Here is a 22043-nt window from a genome sequence, read left to right as displayed (position 1 = left end):
TCTGTCTGTCTGTCGAAAGCACGCTAACTTCCGAAGGAGTAAAGCTAGCCGCTTGAAATTTTGCACAAATACTTCCTATTAGTGTAGGTCGGTTGGTATTGTAAATGGACCATATCGGTCCATGTTTTGATATAGCTGCCATATAAACCGATCTTGGGTCTTGACTTCTTGAGCCTCTAGAGCGCGCAATTCTTATCCGATTGGAATGAAATTTTGCACGACATGCTTTTTTTATGATATCCAACAAGTGTGCCAAGTATGGTTCAAATCGGTTCGTAAACTGATATAGCTGTCATATGAACAGATCTGGGGACTTGACTTCTTGAGCTTCTAGAGGGCGCAATTCCTATCTGATTTGGCTGAAATTTTGCATTAAGTTTTTTATTTTTTCTTTCAACAATTGTGTCAAATAAGGTTTAAATCGGTTCATAACCTGATATAGCTGCCATATAAACCGATCTGGGATCTTGACTTCTTGAGCCTCTAGAAGTCGCAATTATTATCCGATTTGCCTGAAATTTTTTACGATGGATCCTCTCTTGACCATCAACATACGTGTTTATTATGGTATGTATCTGTTTATAGCCCGATACAGGTCCCATATAAATCGATCTCTCTATTTTACTTCTTGAGCCCCCAAAGGGCGTAATTCTTACTCGAATTGGCTGACATTCTACACAGGTCTCCAACATATAATTTAATTTTGGTCTAAACCGGATCATATCTTAATATCGCTCTAATAGCAGAGCAAATCTTTTCTTATATCACTTTTTGCCTAAGAAGAGATGTGGGGAAAAGAACTCGACAAATGCGCTCCATGGTGGAGGGTATATAAGATTCGGCCCGGCCGAACTTAGCACGCTTTTACTTGTTTTTAATTGTGTTTGTTAATTACCTTTTATTAGAGAAGCTAAACTAACCCAGGCGACGTGCTCTACCACGTCTTTTACGCAAAATGCGTTTTCTTCGTGGTGCTGGTTTACGTTTTTTAGCACCGCCCTTGGTAGCTCCACTGGTTTTTTTGGGAGGTTTGACTGCAGCAGCCTTTTTTCTTTCGTCTTCGCCACCTTCCTCGTCTTGATCTTCCTCCTCTTCTTCGTCTTCCTCCTCGTCCCCATCTTCTTCGTCGTCTTCCTCTTCATTCCCATCTTCTTCTTCGTCTTCCTCTTCATCCTCATCTTCTTCTTCGTCATCATCTCCGCCACAGCCTTCATCCTCTTCTTCTTCCTCCTCTTCTTCATCATCACCACCACCAGAACAAGGCGGTGGAGGATGATGGCATGGAGGGGGAGGAGGAGGATGATGATAACAAGGCATCCAGTAAGGCATACTATGATGCCTGCTTCCATAGTCATCACCAGACTTGGCTAATTCACCGCCAGATTTGTCTTTCGATTTTCCAGTGTCCTTAGCTTTGCTTGATTCATCACCCGCTTTGGCTTTCCTTTTCCTTTTAACTTTAGTTGTGGTAACTGCATCACCGGATTTGTCTTTCTTTTTCCCTTTGGTTTTAGTTGTGGTTACTTCAACACCAGTTGTGAGCTTTTTGCTCTTAACCTTAGATTTGCTTTTCTTTTTACTATAATCCAGGGCATCGGCTACTTCGTCACCAGATTCGGCTTTCTTTGAGCTTTGATCCTGAGTTGTTGTTATTTCGCCGGTAGATTTGTGTTTCTTTTTACCCTCAGTTTGCACCGCTAGCATGCAAAGGGCAAGACAAAATATTAACCACAACAACTTCATTTCGTTGAAGTTTGTCTTTTGAGGAAGAGTTTTTGCTATAAAACCCCTGGATTTTTATAGCAAATTTATAGCCGATTGCAAATGCAGTAGCGCCTAGGCTATCAAAAAGAAAAGAAAATTTTAAATAAATAAATATATGTCAAATAGCTTGCCATTGACGTAGGACATACCGCCATGCATAGAAATTTACACGTGTGCCTGTTAGCCACAATAATGGTTATATTTAGCAAGTCTTGGCAAAATGCCTTATGCTTTATTATTTCTTTAAGTTTGAACTCTTGTTTTACTTAGCCAAATAAAATTTTTTTTTGACTTGTGCAGTTTGGGAAATTTGTTTTCATAACAAATAAAAAATGGCGTGAAGTCATAAAAACGCATAGTGTCTTATAAATGAAAAAAAAAAAAAAAAACTTATGGGGTAGGGATCTAACTAACCAATGCCGATTTTAAGCAAAGGCATTGGTCTATCTATAGGGTCACACAATAGACTAGTACTTTTTAGATGACAAAGAATGTATCGACATAAAACCAAGCTACGTGTGGACTGGGACCTGCAACAGGATTCCCTTGCATAATACCTGGTATCTTGCACAGGGCAGCACCGTCTACCATACGACTTATTGGGATGATATTTACTTACTTAATTGGCTATGACAGAATATTCGTTCCACTAGCCGAACGTAAAATAGCGTTCCAAGCGCCTCGATCTTCTGCGCTCATTCTCAAATCTCTGACACCAAGTTGACACCGAGGTGTCTTCCACAACTTGATCTTTCCATCGGGCTTTTGGTCTTCCCGGTTTGCGTGTACCACCGTGTTTTCCTTCAAAAGACTTCTTTGCTGGAGCTACTTCATCCATTCTGACAACATGACCTAGCCAACGCAGCCGTTGTAGTTTGATGCGTGTAACTATGCTATCATCGTCATACAGCTCCCACTGCTCGTGGTTCATACGTCGCCTATATTCTCTATTATCACAAACTGGGCCATATATTTTACGAAGAATTTTTCTCTCAAATACTCCAAACACTGCCTCATCTGCTTTCACAAGTACCCATGCTTCAGAACCATATAACAGCACGGGGAGTATCAGTGTCTTGTATAGTGTAATCTTCGTCTGTCGAGAGGTTGCCTTGTTTCTAAACTGTTTACTTAATCCAAAGTAGCATCTGTTTTCCTGTATTACTCTTCGCTTAATCTCAAAACTGGTGATATTCGTGTCGGTTACGGCGGTGCCGAGGTAGATAAAGTTACTGACTATCTCAAAGTTGTGGTTCCCAACTTTCTCCATTTTCTTTATCTATTCGGTTGTGCAAGGCTTTTTGGGAGTTTAAACCATTAATTTCGTCTTATCTCCATTTACTACCAGACCCATTTTCACTGACTCTCTTGTCTGTGTGAATGTCTGGTCCAGGGTGGAATTACCAGGTCTAAAGCCGCATTGATAGGTCCCAATTATCTCATTGAATTTTGCTGAGGTTCCAATCATCGAGTATGCGTTCTTCTAGCCAGATTTCGCAGATAAGCTGATGCATACGCCTTATCAGCGTGTCGCCTCCGGTCTTAAACAGTTCAGCGGGTAACCCGTAGACTCCTGCAGCCTTGTTGTTCTTTAGTCGGGTCACTGTACTTGGATCTCATTCTGACTAGGGGGTAAACATTCTATACCATCATCAGGGATTGGTTCTGCGGTATCCTCATAGCCGCCAACGTCGGACACTACCATGCATGTTATCTATGCCCTGCTTCATGCGGAAGCAGGGCTCCACGATCAGGGCTAAATTGACGAAGGATGTCGAATGGGCTAACACAACTCACTGTCCCAAATTTCAGCAAAATCGGATAATAAATGTGGCTTTTATGGGCCTAAGACCCAAAATCGGAGGATCGGTCTATATGGCAGCTATATCCAAATCTGGACCGATCTGGGTCAAATTGACGAAGGATATCGAAGGGCCTAACGCAACTCACTGTCCCAAGTTTTAGCAAAATCGGATAATAAATGTGGTTTTTATTGGCCTAAGGCCCTAAATCGGGCATCGGTCTATATGGGGGCTATATCAAGATATAGTCCGATATAGCCCATCTTCGAACTTAAACTGCTTATGGACAATTAAAGAATCTGTGCAACATTTCAGCTCAATATCTCTATTTTTAAAAACTGTAGCGTGATTTCAACAGACAGATGGACGGACATGTCTAGGTCGACATAAAATGTCGCGACGATCAAGAATATATATACTTTATGGGGTCTCAGACAAATATTTCGAATAGTTATGAATAGACGAATATTTCGAGTACAGAATGAGGAAATTAGTATACCCCCATCCTATGATGGAGAGTATAAAAATAAATAAATTAAGGAGTCTTAACATTTATCAACTTAATGCAGTAAAATGTTTCCAAAGTCTGGTTTTAAATATTGCCGAGTTACTGAGTAATTGCAGATATTTAGGAAGTGAGTTCCAGAGACGTACAGCGAATATGAACATATGCCATTCAGAAACAAGCCTCTGATAAATTTTGGGAATGATTTTTATACCCTCCACCATAAAATTGGGGGTATACTAATTTCGTCATTCTGATTGTAACTACTCGAAATATTCGTCTGAGACCCCATATATATAATAATATAATAATAATATATAATAATATATATATATAACAATATAATATATAATAATATATATAATAATATATATATATATAATAATATATATACTTATATTCTTGATCGTCGTGAAATTTTATGTCGATCTAGCCATGTCCGTCCGTCTGTCCGTCCGTCCGTCTGTCTGTCGAAAGCACGCTAACTTCCGAAGGAGTAAAGCTAGCCGTTTGAAATTTTGCACAAATACTTCTTATTGGTGTAGGTCGGTTGGTATTGTAAATGGGCCATATCGGTCCATGTTTTGATATAGCTGCCATATAAACCGAACTTGGGTCTTGACTTCTTCAGCCTCTAGAGGGCGCAATTCTTATCCGATTGGAATGAAATTTTGCACGACGTGTTTTGTTATGATATCCAACAACTGTGACAAGTATGGTTCAAATCGGTCTATAACCTGATATTGCTGCCATACAAACCGATCTTGGGTCTTGACTTCTTCAGCCTCTAGAGAGCGCAATTCTTATCCGATTGGAATGAACTTTTGCACGACGTGTTTTGTTATTATATTCAACAACTGTGCTAAGTATGATTAAAATCGGTTCATAACCTGATATAGCTGTCATATAAACCGATCTGGGGTCTTGACTTCTTGAGCCTCTAGAGTGCGCTTATCCGATTGAAATGAAATTTTGCACGACGTGTTTTGTAACGATATCCAACAATTGTGCCAAGTATGGTTCAAATCGGTCCATAACCTTATATAGCTGTCATATAAACCGATCTTGGGTCTTGACTTCTTGAGCCTCTAGAGGGCGCAATTCTTATCCAATTTGAATGAATTTTGGCAAGAAGACAACAATTGTGCCAAGTATGGTTCAAATCGGTCCATAACCTTATATAGCTGTCATATAAACCGATCTTGGGTCTTGACTTCTTGAGCCTCTAGAGGGCGCAATTCTTATCCAATTTGAATGAATTTTGGCAAGACGTTTTTTATTATTACTTTCAACAACTATGTCAAATAAAGTACAAGTCGGTTCATAACCTGATATAGCTGCCATATAAACCGATCTGGGTTCTTGACTTCTTGAGCCTGAATTTGCCTGAAATTTTGTGTGACGGATTCTCTCATGACCATTAACATACGTATTTATTATGATCTGAATCGGGCTATAGGCCGATACAGCTCCCATATAAATCGATCTCTCTATTTTACTTCTTGAGCCCACAAAGGGCGCAATTCTTATTCGAATTGGCTGACATTTTACACAGGTCTCCAACATATAATTTAATTGTGGTCCAAACCGGACCATATCTTGATATCGCTCTAATAGCAGAGCAAATCTTTTCTTATATCATTTTTTTGCCTAAGAAGAGATTTTACTTGTTTTACCTCTAATAGATCTGGCGAAATCAATAAATCCATACAGGTATTGTGGTGCCTGCTTGTAGATCAGTTTATGCAGGAAAGTAAGCGATTTCAGGTACAACAAGTGTTGTAAGGAGAGGCCATACAGGAATAAAGAGTATTCAGAGATGGAATCGCGCCGTCTCAAGCCAAATACAAAACGAGTAACGCTATTAACTTACGTCTACTCACCGAGTCACAATTAGCAAATAACTCACAGCCGTAGAGAGGCCAGGAACAAGATAAGCCTTTGCCAAGAGAGACCTAACCCACTGAGTGGCCCAGAGAGCACGCAATTTTGAATATCCCTAACCAACGACAGAGTCGATATGATTACTCCAAGGCAGAGTGCTGTTAATAACCACGCCCAAGTTCTTTGCATGAGGAACGATTTTGAATCTAGAGTCGTTAATGAATATACCGACATCACATGAAAAACGAGACAGCCTGTTTCTGATAACCACACACTTGGACTTTACAGGGTTGAGACACAGGCCATTGGCTTTCGCCCACGTGCTGACTCTTGACAGATCATGATTAAGCAGACGTATGTTTTCAGCAATCTCATCCCTGGGACTGCCGATATATATTTGTACATTGTCAGCGTACATATGTACCTCACAATAAGACAATTGACTCGCAAGTCGTTAGTGTACAGTGAAAAGAGAAGAGGACCCAGAATTGATCCCTGAGGAACACTTTTTAAAACAAGCAGAGGTGACGATGCAGAAGACTTACAACTGACGGACTGAGTGCGGTATGACAGGTACGACAAAAAAAGACGAACGGACGTAGAAGAAAAATTGAATACCTTAGAATGGTCAAGAAGAACAAGGAAATTTATTTTGTCATTCTCCATATTGACCCTGATCCTCTCAGTGACCTCTGCCAAGGCAGTTACGCAGCTGTGGTTAGGTCGAAACCCGGACTGTCTCACATATAACAAAGAGTTCTCGTTGACAAAAGACGACATTTCCAAATACAACAATTTCTCAAAGACCTTTGACAAGTAACAAAGAATCGCAATTGGTCTAAATTCCTTGGAATTCTTAGCCAGTGGGATGACCTTGGCATGTTTGCACGCTAATGGAAAGTAACTCGTGGTCAAAATCCTATTGAAAACATAGGTTACATGAGGAATAATAAGGGGGAGCAAGAGTCTTACAAAACTAGGATCAATGCCATCAGATCCGACAGCGTTAGACTTTACAGTCGCGACACACTCAAGGACATCGGCGGAACCAATACAGCTGGAGCCAAAACCAGAGTCGTCATCGAGAGAGGGGGAGATATTGAAGCCATAGAAATTGGGATCAACTGGGATCTGTGCGACATTAACAAAGGCGTCATTAAGCCCATTGATGTCCAAGTTTGTTGAACATCTATTCCCAATTTCTATGTCTCGAATAACCTTCCACGGTCTCTTGGAGCCTATTGCAGAAGTAAAGCGTCTGTAAAAGTAGTCTTTCTTCGCTATCTTAATCAACTTATTGACGTGGTCTCTTGCTGGACGAAAGGCATCATGTAACTTAGGCGTCCTGAAACGTCTCCACCTGCGATGTGACATATTCCTTTCGTGAATAGCCGAACGAATATCATCAGGAGGACACTTCTCTAGTATTGAGTGGAACCGAAAGTTCCTGTAGGTCACGGATATTCCTCTGAAGAAAGTCAGTCAAGTCATGGTCGAGACTGGCAAAATCTCTATATGAATAAGTTTCCCTAGTCCTGGTGAGCTCAAATTCATAACATAACAAGTAAAAGCGTGCTAAGTTCGGCCGGGCCGAATCTTATATACCCTCCACCATGGATCGCATTTGTCGAGTTCTTTTCCCGGCATCTCTTCTAAGGCAAAAAAGGATATAAGAAAAGAGTTGCTCTGCTATTAAAACGATATCAAGATATGGTCCGGTTCGGACCACAATTAAATTATATGTTGGAGATCTGTGTAAAATTTCAGCCAATTCGTATAAGAATTGCGCCCATTGGGGCTCACGAAGTAAAATAGAGAGAACGATTTATATGGGATCTGTATCGGGCTATAGACCGATTCAGACCATAATAAACACGTTTGTTGATGGTCATGAGAGGATCCGTCGTACAAAATTTCAGGCATATCGGATAATAATTGCGACCTCTAGGGGTCAAGAAGTCAAGATCCCAGATCGGTTTATATGGCAGCTATATCAGGTTATGAACCGATTTGAACCTTATTTGACACAGTTGTTGAAAGTAAAAATAAAATACGTCATGCAAAATTTCCGCCAAATCGGATAGGAATTGCGCCCTCTAAAAGCTCAAGAAGTCAAATCCCCAGATCTGTTTATATGACAGCTATATCAGGTTATGGACCGATTTCAACCATACTTGGCACAGTTGTTGGATATCATAACGAAATACTTTGTGCAAAAATTCATTCAAATCGGATGAGAATTGTGCCCTCTAGAGCCTTAAGAAGTCAAGACCCAAGATCGGTTTATATGGCAGCTATATCAGGTTATAAACTGATTTAAACCATACTTGGCACAGTTGTTGGGTATCATAACAAAACACGTCGTGCGAAATTCCATTCCATTCGGATAAGAATTGCGCCCTCTAGAGTCTCAAGAAGTCAAGACCCCAGATTGGTTTATATGGCAGCTATATCAGGTTATGGGCCGATTTCAACCATACTTAGCACAGTTGTTGGATATAATAACAAAACACGTCGTGCAAAATTTCATCCCAATCAGATAAGAATTGCGCACTCTAGAGGCTCAAGAAGTCAAGAGCCAAGATCGGTTTATATGGCAGCTATATCAGGTTATGGACCGATTTGAACCATACTTGGCACAGTTGTTGGATATCATAACAAAACACGTCGTGCGAAATTCCATTCCATTCGGATAAGAATTGCGCACTCTAGAGGCTCAAGAAGTCAAGACCCAAGATCGGTTTATATGGCAGCTATATCAGGTTATGGACCGATTTTAACCATACTTAGCACAGTTGTTGGATATCATAACAAAACACGTCGTGCAAAATTTCATCCCAATCGGATAAGAATTGCGCACTCTACAGGCTCAAGAAATCGAGACCCAAGATCGGTTTATATGGCAGCTATATCAAAACATGGACCGATATAGCCCATTTACAATACCAACCGACCTACACTAAAAAGAAGTATTTGTGCAAAATTTCAAGCGGCTAGCTTTACTCCTTCGGAAGTTAGCGTGCTTTCGACAGACATACGGACGGACGGACGGACGGACGGACGGACAGACGGACGGACATGGCTAGATCGACATAAAATGTCACGACGATCAAGAATATATATACTTTATGGGGTCTCAGACGAATATTTCGAGTAGTTACAAACAGAATGACGAAATTAGTATACCCCCCATCTTATGGTGGAGGGTATAAAAATATCAAGTCATGGTTCGAAAAACATGAAGTGTCACTAACAAAGTACAGATCGAGAAGCGTGCTGGAGGATGCGGAAAAATGCGTGGGAATTGTTGAATTGACAGGCAAAAGCCCTAAGGAAGACATTTCAATCGTCAAGTCCGTGTCCTGTAAAACGTTAGAGTTGAAGTCCCCAGCAACCACAATGCCTGAGTAAGCAAGAGAGAGGGGTTCAAGGACAGAGAAAAAATCTCGCGTATCCGTACGGTTGTTCGGTCTAGAAACGCACGCCACTAGAAGCTTGGTATCTGCAGCAGACACCTCAACAAAAATATACTCAATTGGGTCACCTGGGTTAGACTTTATACATAACTGAGCATTCAGGTAGTTTCTCATACACAGAGCGGTGACGCCCCCACGACGTAATTTATCAGCTCTGTGCACATTATAGCCTGAAAGATCAATAAACGCATTAGGTGTTGATTGATTCAGCCACGTCTCCGATACACACACTATATCAATGTCAGAGTTCTCAAAAATGATCTTGAATTCATCAAGCTTGTTATTCAGGCTTTGGGCATTAATATGACAGATATTTAATCCCTTATGTTGCCTAGATAGTATCCTGATCATATTCGCCGTTGCATCTCTAGTATTAATTGTAGCAGTCCTATTTAAAGAAGTCAAAAGATTTAATTAAATCCTCAGGAACTCGGAAGATGATAAATGTTATGAATGAAGATAAATTAATTTTGATAAATGATAAGATACTATAATAAAAATTTATTTGTATGTTATTTGAGAGAACAGCACGATGCTGATATTTTTTCAAGTATCTGGAAGTGCACCTTATATCCAAACTTAAATTCGTAGACCAATAAAGATCATATGGGATTCAGATAAAGGCACTTATATTGTTAAACTGTTAGTCAAGCGATATACTATTTTCGTAGCATGGTACTTCACTAAAAAATCTTTAATTGTCGAAAATAAATATTCCAAGGAAACTTTTGTTCCATATAAAGTAAAAGAAGGCGCAGCGGAGCGGGCCCGGGGCAGCTAGTAGCTATATATGGAAAAAGGGAGTAGACCCAATACAGACCCCTGTGGAACACCTCTTGATAGTGGAAGATAACTAGAAGATAACAAGAGGTGTATTTATTACAGTGGATTGTCATAGGCCCTTAGACATATTTTTTCCCGTTTGGCTGTGATCGGTCCAGATTTGGATATAGCTGCCATTTAGACCGAACTTTCGATTTCGACCATAAAAGGTGTATTTATTATCCGATTTCGCTCAAATTTCGCACAGTGATTTGTTTTAGGCTTCTCGACATCCGTGTCCTATATGGTTCAGATCGCTCTATATTTGGATATAACTGCCAAATAAAACCAAAGTTGAACCAAAATTAGACAATTTATTAGACCACTCAATGAACGAGCCGAATTTGGTCCAAATAGGACCATATTTCGATATAGCTGCTATGGGTGCATCCCCCGTGGTTTACAAATATACACGAGGTGGTGGGTATCTAATGTTCGGCCCGGCCGACCTTAATTCCTTTTTACCTTGTTTAGACTGCTCGTTAATTGATCAATAATTTATTATTATCTGTTAATTACATTTCGTTTGGCAAACTAACCGAGGCGACGTAGTGGTCGTGCTTTACCACGTCTCCTACGCAAACCTCTTAGGCGCTTGAATCGTGATGCTGGTTTGGGTTTTTTATAACTGCCCTTGGGAGAACCAACACTTTTTTTCGGTGATTTGGCTGTCAAAGTTTTACTTCGTTTATTTTCATCTTCATAATCGTCTTCGTCCTCGTCTCCTTCCTCTTCTTCATCTTCTTCTTCATCCTCATCGTCTTCATCCTCTTCATCATCATCATCATCGCAGCCTTCATCCTCATCTTCGTCTTCATAATCTTCCTCATCTTCATCATCATCTGAACAATGTGATGAAGTTTGATGGCGCGGAGCTGGAGGGTGATGATAAACAGGCATCCAGTTAGACTTTTGAAGTGATCGCTGCAGTGGATTTCCATGACCATCAACAGCCTTGGCTACTTCACCACCAGTTTTGTCTTTCTTTTTCCCATGATCCGCAGCTTTCGCCGCTAGCATGAAAAAGGCCAGGCAACATATTACCCAAAGCAATTTCATTTTTGAAATTTATCCTAAGAGAAAGAGTGAATTGGTGTGCTATTGCTTTATAGCCTTTGGCTATTTATAGCAAATTTAAAGTCGATTGCGGATTGTACTTTGCCAAGACTGCAAAAATAAAATAAATAAATATTTGTCAAATAGCTAGCGATAGACGTACGATACACTATCATGCATAGAAATGCACACGTGTACCCGTATGCTACAATGGAATATGATGCCTATATTTAGATTGATTGTTCCTTTGAACTTTTGTTTCAGTTATGCACAATTCGGATATTTTCGAAACAAATGTTTAGGTTAGATTAGTTGTTAGTCGCGCTCTTCAATCAAACTCACTTAGATACCTTAGTCCATTGTGATATTACAGCAACAATAGAAGGAGGATTCACTCTATGTAGTTCCTAGCATTAAACATCCTAATAACCTCCGCTAATACCGTCAATTCCTTAAAGCTATATGAACATTAAGTGAAACTTATTGCCACTGCGGTATTGCCACTTATTGCCACTGCGGTACAAGCACAGCAGATCTTTTATATTTTCAGCTTGGGCAGATGTTCTATATTTTCTAATGGGCTTCTGAAGTTTTTCAGTCACAACGGGTAGCAGATAGGGTAACCTTCTCGGTATAGTCAGACCCAGTGCACCCCAAAGCCCAGCTGGTCGTCTAATCTGGAACCATTCGTATAGAAATCTTAGAACTTCTATTACCAGCGGTATTGTAGTTTCAATCGGTTCTAGCACCAATGGAAGTACAGTATTTTGGCAATATGTAATCCGCGCTACCTGTAACTTCAGGCTTTGTAACAATTATAATACCGTGTTCGTGTCCATGTAGAATTCTTGAAAAGTAACGACCAAATATATATTAATTAACAGCCGAGGTATTTAAAAAGCGATTTTGCGAGACATATTACGGCCAAACGGTTGAATAAATTTTAATGAAATTGGCATCAATCGGAAGATATTTTTCCAGGGAAGCGATGAATACATATGAAAAATTTTTCCTCAAAGAAAAGCCATGAAAATTAGCAATTTATTTTCAATAGAAGAACAACAAGTAAAAAGGCGTTAAGTTCGGCCGGGCCGAACTTTGGATACCCACCACCTCGGGTGTATATGTAAATCACCTTTCATCAAAACCCGGTGAAAATTGCATACCTTATGTCCCATAGCAGTTATAACGAAATATTGTATGTTCCGATTTAGACCAAATACAAATAAGTACAAGTCATTGTTCAACAGTGTATAACAAAATATTGGACTTTTTAGTAGCTATATAAAAAAATAAACCGATCTGAACCATATTCAACATAGATATCGAAAAGCCTAACATAAGTCACTGTTTCAAATTTCAGTGATATCGAATTATAAATGTGCTTTTTATGGGGCCAAAACTTTAAATCGAGATATCGGTCTATATGGCAGCTATATGCAAATCTTGATCGATCTAGACTAAATTGCAGAAATATGTGGAGGGGCTTAACTTAACTCTCTGTCCCAAATTTCGACAACATCGGACAACAGATGCGCCTTTTATGGGCCCAAAACCTTAAATCGAGGTATCGGTCTATATGGCAGCTATATCCAAACCAAATTAACGAAGGATGTCGTAGGGCCTAGCACAACCCACTGCCCCGAATTTCAGCAAAATCGGATAATAAATGTGGCTTTTATGGGCCTAAGACGCTAAATCGGAGAATCGGTCTATATGACAGCTATATCCAAATCTGGACCGATCCGGGCCTAATTAACGATGGATGTCGAAGGGACTTACGCAACTCACTGTTCCAAATTTCAGAAAAATCGGATAATAAATGTGGCTTTTATTGGCGGATCGATCAGACGGACATGTCTAGATCGTCTTAGATTTTTACGCTGATCAAGAATATATATACTTTATAGGGTCAGAGATGGATATTTCGATGTGTTGCACGGTGGGGGGTATAAAAAGCCTAAACACTGGAAATCGTTGTTGGTTTTTTCGAAAGCATTCGTTATGGGTGTGAATGCAAAGCCATAGGTGGAAGTATTAGTAGTGGAGAGTAAGAACAGTAAATAGAGTGAGCGAAAGAGTATCACTATTTATGTCAGGGTTTGGGGGAGGGGTGAGATGTGCGTGGCCCTATTTGGCATGTAGGTCAGCCATTTCCCTAAGGCTCAACTTCGGCGTGCGAGGCTTTTGCATTTTTTGTTGCTGTTGTTGGTATATGTTTTGCGAGGCTTCACAAAAAATCTGGGATTTATGTATAAAGGCGAGTTTGCGGTACATATTACGACCAAACTACTGAATGGATTTTAATGAATTTGGCCACAATCAAAAGATATTTTTCCAGAGATGTGTAAAATATGTATGAAAATTAATTTTCCTTAAAGAAAAGCCATGGAAATGAGGAAAAGATATTTTTCCAGAGATGTGTAAAATATGTATGAAAATTAATTTTCCTTAAAGAAAAGCCATGGAAATGAGGAACTATTTTCAATAAAAGAAGAGAAGCCGAAACACAACAAATTGTTGTTGCTTTTTACTTAGGTATCCGTAATTTGTGTGAATACAAAACCATAGGTGGGAGTAAGAGAAAGAGTATGCTAAAAAAGGTCACTTTAGGGTGAGATATTTTTGCTTACATTATGTGATGGGTCCCATATGTTTTAAGGAAAAAATTTATATCTTTTTGTATGTTTCTATGTTCGTATAAACTTAGATTTACTTGCAATATTGAGATAGTTTAAAATGATCATGTGATGATAAAAGTGCATTTATACTTTAATATCAGAAAGGGTTGTGTTAGGGATTGCCTTGCCATTGAACAACCCAACGTCAAGTGTTTGGGGGTCATCCTTTTTACTTAAATCACCTATCATGACAATGTGGGCTTAACAAGTAGAGTGCGAATCTTGCTTTGTAATATGGAATCAACTTTCAGAGAGTTTAACCCCAAAATGCACCAAAGGACATGTAGCCTTACTATGACACTATGGGGCTCAAAATCAAAGTATTTTAGAGTAGGAATACGACATCGAAATTTTGGGACAACAATCTTAGGGGCCTCCGAACCTACTCGAAAGGACATGTTGCCGATTGACGAAAAATCTGGGTCTAAATGAAAGGATTTTAGGAGTAGAGTACGAACGTTACATTTAAACATTTAGCAAGTGGATGAGAATCGGTTTTGTACCTAAGTTGACATGTAGCCCAATAATGGTAATATGATATTCAAACAAGTAAAAGCGTGCTAAGTTCGGCCGGGCCGAATCTTATATACCCTCCACCATGGATCGCATTTGTCGAGTTGTTTTCCCGGCATCTTTTCTTAGGCTAAAAAGTATATAAGAAAAGAGTTGCTCTGCTATTAAAACGATATCAAGATATGGTCCGGGTCGGACCACAATTAAATTATATGTTGGAGACCTGTGTAAAATTTCAGCTAATTCGAATAAGAATTGCGCCCTTTGGGGCTCACGAAGTAAAATAGAGAGAACGATTTATATGGGATCTGTATCGGGCTATAGACCGATTCAGAACATAATAAACACGTTTGTTGATGGTCATGAGAGGATCCGTCGTACAAAATTTCAGGCATATCGGATAATAATTGCGACCTCTAGGGGTCAAGAAGTCAAGATCCCAGATGGGTTTATATGGCAGCTATATCAGGTTATGAACCGATTTGAACCTTATTTAACACAGTTGTTGAAAGTAAAAATAAAATACGTCATGCAAAATTTCAGCCAAATTGGATAGGAATTGCGCCCTCTAGAAGCTCAAGAAGTCAAATCCCCAGAACTGTTTATATGACAGCTATATCAGGTTATGTACCGATTTCAACCATACTTGGCACAGTTGTTGGATATCATGACGAAATACTTCGTGCAAAAACTCATTGAAATCGGATAAGAATTGTGCCCTCTAGAGGCTCAAGAAGTCAAGACCCAAGATCGGTTTATATGACAGCTATATTAGGTTATGGACCGATTTGAACCATACTTGGCACAGTTGTTGATTATCGAAACAAAACACGTCGTGCGAAATTCCATTCCAATCGGATAAGAATTGCGCCCTCTAGAGGCTCAAGAAGTCAAGACCCAAGATCGGTTTATATGGCAGCTATATCAGTTTATGGACCGATTTGAACCATATTTGGCACAGTTGTTGGATATAATAACAAAACATGTCGTGCAAAATTTCATTCTGATCGGATAAGAATTGCGCACGCTAGAGGCTCAAGAAGTCAAGACCCAAGATCGGTTTATATGGCAGCTATATCAGGTTATGAACCGATTTGAACCATACTTAGCATAGTTGTTGGGTATCATAACAAAATACGTCGTGCGAAATTCCATTCCATTCGGATAAGAATTGCGCACTCTAGAGGCGGACGGATGGACGGACGGACGGACAGACGGACGGACATGGCTAGATCGACATAAAATGTCGCGACGATCAAGAATATATATACTTTACGGGGTCTCAGACGAATATTTCGAGTAGTTACAAACAGAATGACGAAATTTGTATACCTCCCATCTTATGGTGGAGGGTATAAAAAGGGTATATGTTGGCAGGGTCAAAATCTGTTCCGTCCACATATAAAAGCTCTACACAGTAAGTATGGAAAATACCGGAAATGGCTATATAAAATCAAGTTTCTAGTGCTGGCTCCACTTTCAATTCGCACCAAACGGACATGTAACCCGATAATAACAATATGGGGCATAAATTAAAGAAGAGGGTTATGAATCCTACAAATAATAAATGAAAATGAAAAAAAAAAATAATTCTGCATTTACTGCCAAAAATGTAGAGTATTTTTGAAGTTAAGTTTTGAATTTTAGATACACCCTTGACACCTAGAAGTTTAGATTACAAACATAAATAAATTTCTATTCTGTGTATTGTATTGTAGAAGGCACAGCGGAGAGTGCTTGGGTGGGCTTGTTATCCTTAATATTAGTAGTGCGGCTAGCTTTGTTAACAGATTTAGGGAGGAGGTTTTAGCTGTGACAAATTGTTCGGAAAATCTGATCGATGAGGTTCATGATTGGGGGGTATCTATGGAGCACTCCTTCCCTGACCATTGCTACATTAGGTTTAGAAGAGCACAGCCAGCGCCGAATCCGATAACCTTCCATATCAGACAACTGTAAAAAATTCGGAAGACTAATCAGAAGAAGGCTTGGGCAAGATAATTTAGATTGTCCAAGCACAGAAGACATACACACGGCTCAAGGAATACATTAAGATTATCATAGCGACAACACGTGCCTCCTAGAAGCTTTTTGATGGCGTTAATGACGCCGCCAAAATGAAAAAGTTTCTCTCAAAAATCCAAGTCCAAACTGAGACGTTAGTAGACGACATAGGAGTAAGAGCAGAGACAACGGAGGACATGTTAAGGCTTTTGATGACAACGCATTTTCCCCTGGATCAACCTCAGAATCTTTGAATAATGAGGTTGATCAAAAGCTTGTCATTACGGAAATTATGGTAAAGGAAGCCTTGAGCAGCTTCCAACCTTTTAAGTCACCCGAACCTGATGAAATATTTCTGGGGTTACTGCAGAAGGAGGCCGACTATCTGACTCCCATTTGGCCACTATATCCACAGCTTGCCTAAAACTTGCATATATTCCGAAAGACCGAGAGGAGGCAAGGCTGGTATTTATACCCAAGCCCGACAAGGCAAGTTATGCGCCACACCAAAGGCATAAAGATCTATAAGCATTACGTCCTTTCCACACAAAACCATGGAACGTGTTGTGGGAACCATGACAAAAATTAAAACCTCCAGCTAACTGCTCAAATTCAAACAGCATGCCTATGTCAAGGGAAGGTTGGTGGAGACTGTCTTGCACGAAGTTGTGCATAAAATAAAAGAATCCTTCGATGCCAAGACGTACACATTGACGGTATGCATTGACATCGAGTGGGATTTGACGTTGGACGGACGCACTGCTCCAATCCTTAGACCAGTACCGGGTGGACCGGGTCCTTAGAGACTGGACCAAGCATACACTGAGGAACAGGTGGATAAATTGTGAGTCTAATAACACAAAGATCAGGGAGATATTGGCACAGGGTACGCCGAAGGGACACGTTACAGCTGAAAATATTTTTTCTGATGTTCTCCTCAGGATTCGAATCCAGGCGTTCGGCGTCATATAGTAAAAATATGCCGAGTGAGAACGAGTATAGATGTCTCTTTGAAATTGGTTACAGCTGAGTAGTTGATTGTGTGCAAAATTTCAAGGCCCTGGGTTGTCCGGGTGCCTTTAAGCAGGCCCCTAAAATTAGTCACCTCAGTATTTCGAAAATTTGTTGGGTCTGCCAAACCTTCGTTTGGGTTCTGATTTGCAATTTCTTTTGCTGGATAGTGATTTTTCTTACAATTTATTCAATATGAATTTTCGCTTTCAGAAAATTTAGTTTTTTCCTTATTTATAGTTTTTACACATCAATAATTTTACATATCCATTTCTCTGACATTTGCTCAAAAATTAAGAAAAAAATAATTTTCTGTATATGAGAATTCAAACCGAAAAATTTGAAGAATACAAGTAAAAAGGCGTTAAGTTCGGCCGGGCCGAACTTTGGCTACCCACCACCTCGGGTATATATGTAAACCACCTTTTGTCATAATCCGGTGAAAAATGCATAATTTATGCCCCCATATCAGCTTTATCGAAATATGGTCCGATTTGGACTAAATTCAACACGGATATTGTTCAATGTCAAATTTCAGCGATATCGGATTATAAATGTACCTTTTATAGGGCAAAGACTTTAAATCGACAGATCGGTCTATATGGCAGCTACACCCAATTCTGAACCAATCTGGGCCAAATTGAAGACGAATGTCGAAGAGCCTAACACAATTCACTGTCCCATTTCGACGAAATCGAACAGTAAATGCGTCTTTTATGGGCCAACAACCTTATATCGAACAAGTAAAAGCGTGCTAAGTTCGACCGGGCCGAATCTTATATACCCTCCACCATGGATCACACTTGTCGAGTTCTTTTCCCGGCATCTCTTCTTAGGCAAAAAAAGGATATAAGAAAAGATTTGCTCTGCTATTAGAGCGATATCAAGATATGGTCCGGTTTGGACCACAATTAAATTATATGTTGGAGACCTGTGTAAAATGTCAGCCAATTCGAATAAGAATTGCGCCCTTTGTGGGCTCAAGAAGTAAAATAGAGAGATCGATTTATATGGGAGCTGTATCGGGCTATATACCGATTCAGACCATAATAAACACGTATGTTAATGGTCATGAGAGAATCCGTCGTACAAAATTTCAGGCAAATCGGATAATAATTGCGACCTCTAGAGGCTGAAGAAGTCAAGACCCAAGATCGGTTTATATGGCAGCAATATCAGGTTATAGACCGATTTGAACCATACTTGGCACAGTTGGTGGATATAATAACAAAACACGTCGTGCGTAATTCCATTCCAATCGGATAAGAATTGCGCCCTCTAGATCGTCAAGAAGTCAAGACCCAAGATCGGTTTATATGGCAGCTATATCAGGTTATGAACCGATTTGAACCATACTTGACACAGTTGTTGGATATAATAACAAAACACATCGTGCAAAATTTTATTCCAATCGGATAAGAATTGCGCACTCTAGAGGCTCAAGAAGTCAATACCCAAGATCGGTTTATATGGCAGCTATATCAGGTTATGAACTGATTTGAACCATACTTGGCACAGTTGTTGGATATCATAACAAAACACGTCGTGCAAAATTTCATCCCAATCGGATAAGAATTGCGCACTCTAGAGGCTAAAGAAGTCAAGACCCAAGATCGGTTTATATGGCAGCTATACCAAAACGTGGACCGATCTAGATGATCAAAAATATACAATATATACTTCATGGGGCCTCAGACGAATATTTCGAGTAGTTACAAACTGAATGACGAAATTAGTATAACCCCATCCTATGGTGGAGGGTATAAAAATCAATTCGTGTTTGTTTGTAGGTTAGTTTGTTTGTGTGTTCCCTATAGATTCAATAACGGCTGAACTGATTTTTTTGAAAATTTCACAGATGGTGCATAATGATCCCGTGGTGAAAATAGGGTACTACATTTTTTGTTATCTGAAGGGGGCGGACCCTTCCCCTTACCCTAATTTTCAGAAACGCCAGATCTCGGTGATGGGTGGTGCGATTTAAGCGAAATTTTGTGTGCTCTCATATACAATAGTACTCTAAAAATAAAAATTTGGTATCTAAATCTTGGATGGGGTACCTAGGGGGGTCGCCCCACCCTAAAACCTACCAAACATATATTTAAACCTATCACGACAATATCGGACTCAAATGAAAAGTATTTAGGATAAGAAAACGTATCTGATATCCAATTGTCGGACCAAGTGTTAGGGGGACCACCCCAACCCCCAAAATACCCCTAAATCAGACATAATTACCGACCATGGCAATATGGGACTCAAATGAAAGGTATTTGCGAGTAGAATGCGTATCTGATATCCAAATATGGAACTAAGTGTTTGGGGGGCCGCCTCTCCCCAAAAACATCCCCCATAGGGGACAATTTTACGACCATAGCAATATGGGGCTCAAATGAAAGGTCTTTGGGAGTAAAGCACGAATCTAATTTCAGTATTCGGAGAAAGTGTCTATAGGGCCACCCCACACTCATAACACTACCCAAATAGGAAGTATTTTCCGACTATTGCAATATGAGGCTCAAATAAGAGGGTTTTTAGAGTAGAACACGAACCCGATATATATTTTCAAGGCCAACTCCCGGGGTGGCCGCCACATCCCCCAAAAACCCTCCAGCCGGTCATGTTTGCCGACTATGGAAATATGGGGCTCAAATAGCAGGTATTTGAAAGTAGACCACGTATCTGATATCAACATTAGGGACCAACTGTCTAGCGGACGTCCCACCACCATAACAACTCCCAAATAGGACGTATTTGCTCACCAAGAAAATTTGGGTCTTAAACATAATGGGACTAAATATTCATAGTTTTTAGAGCCAATACCCCAAACCGGACATATTTGCTGACTTTTGCAATAAGAAGTTTAAATGAGATTTGAAAACGAATTTGATATCCAATTTTGAGGGCAATGGCAATATGGGGTTCAAATAAATGATATATAGATATATGAGAATAGAGCACGTTGCTGATATATTTTTCAGGCTTAGTGTTTGGGGGACCATCCCAATCCCCAACCATGTCAATGTGGAGTGTAAATGAAAGGAATTGGGGGGTAGAGCAAGAATTGATACCCATTTTCGGGTCCAATTTTCTGGGGGTCTACCCCCTTCCCAAAATACCCCACAAACAGCAATTTTTTAGTGACCATTGCAATATGGGGCTCAATTAAAGGTATTTGGGAGTAGAATACGTATATGATATTCAAATTTAGGACCACGTATTTAGGGCATCACCCCCTTCCCAAAACACCCCCAAAGGAAAAAAATTGTTCTACCATGTCAATATGTGACTCAAATGAAAACAACACTTAATCAGACATCATGAGAATATCAGGCTGAAATAAAGTATTTTAAGAATGGAGTACACCTTACATCCAAACTTAAATTCGTAGACCAATAAAGATCATGTGGGATTCAGATAAAGGCACTTATATTGTTAAGCTGTTAGTCAAGTTTGCATGGTATTTCACTAAAATATCTTTAATTGTCGAAAATAAATATTGCAAGGAAACTTTTGTTCCATATAAAGTTAAAGGAGGCGCAGCGGAGCGGGCCCGGGTCAGCTAGTTCAAATATATACTGGTCTGAACCATGTACGACACGAATGTCGAAAAGCCTAACATAAGACTCTGTGAAATTTGAGCGAAATCGGATTATAAATGTGCCTTTTATAGGGCCAAGGCCTTAAATCGAGAGATCGGTCTATATGGTAGCTATATCCAAATCTCGACCGACCTGTGCCATATTGCAGAAAGATGTCGAGGAGCCTAACTTAATTAACTGTCCCAATTTTCGACATCGGATAATTAATGCGACTTTAATGGGCCCAAAATCTTATATCGAGAGATCGGTCTATATGGCAGATATATCCAAATCTGGACCGATCTGAGCCAAGTTAAGGAATATTGTTGAAAGGCCTAACACAACTCACTGTCCCAAATTTAGGAGAAATCGGACAATAAATGCGCCTTTTATGGGCCCAAGACCTTACATCGAGAGATCGATCCATATGGCAGATATATCCAAATCTGGACCGATCTGAGCCAAGTTAAGGAATATTGTTGAAGGGCCTAACACAACTCACTGTCCCAAATTTAGGAAAAATCGGACAATAAATGCGCCTTTTATGGGCTCAAGACCTTACATCGAGAGATCGGTTTATAAGGCAGCTATATATAAATCTGGACCGGTCTGGGCCAAATACAAGAAGGATGTCGAAGGGCCTAACATAACTCACTGTCCCAAATTTTGGCAAAATCCCACAATAAATGCACCTTTTATAGGCTCAGGACCTTAAATCGAGAATTCGGTCTATATGACAGCTATATCCAAATCTGAACCGCTCACTATCTCAATTTTAAAAGACTGTAGCGTGATTTCAACAGACAGACGGACGAAAATAGCTAGATCGTCTTAGATTTTTACTCTGGTCAAAAATATATTAACTTTATAGGGTAGAAAACGGATATTTCGATGTGTTCCAAACGGAATGACCCACCCTTCGGTGGTGGGTATACAAATTCGAA

The 22043-nt window shown here is 39.8% G+C and overlaps 1 protein-coding gene across 1 annotated transcript in view; it reads right to left on the bottom strand.

Annotated features, from left to right (window-relative positions):
- LOC106094177 (glutamic acid-rich protein-like) overlaps positions 1-11312 on the bottom strand; it is a 45765-nt gene extending 34453 nt beyond the window's left edge. The window contains exons 1-2 of the mRNA XM_059364905.1: positions 10793-11312; positions 921-1697 (exon numbers count right to left, since the gene is read on the bottom strand). Coding sequence (XP_059220888.1) covers positions 921-1697; positions 10793-11312 — 1297 coding nt within the window. The remainder of the gene's footprint in view (positions 1-920; positions 1698-10792) is intronic.
- Positions 11313-22043: the final 10731 nt, after the last annotated feature.

The sequence above is a fragment of the Stomoxys calcitrans genome, chromosome 1, assembly GCF_963082655.1.
Source record: "Stomoxys calcitrans chromosome 1, idStoCalc2.1, whole genome shotgun sequence".
Taxonomy (NCBI): domain Eukaryota; kingdom Metazoa; phylum Arthropoda; class Insecta; order Diptera; family Muscidae; genus Stomoxys; species Stomoxys calcitrans.
This window is presented reverse-complemented; position numbering and strand designations above follow the sequence as displayed.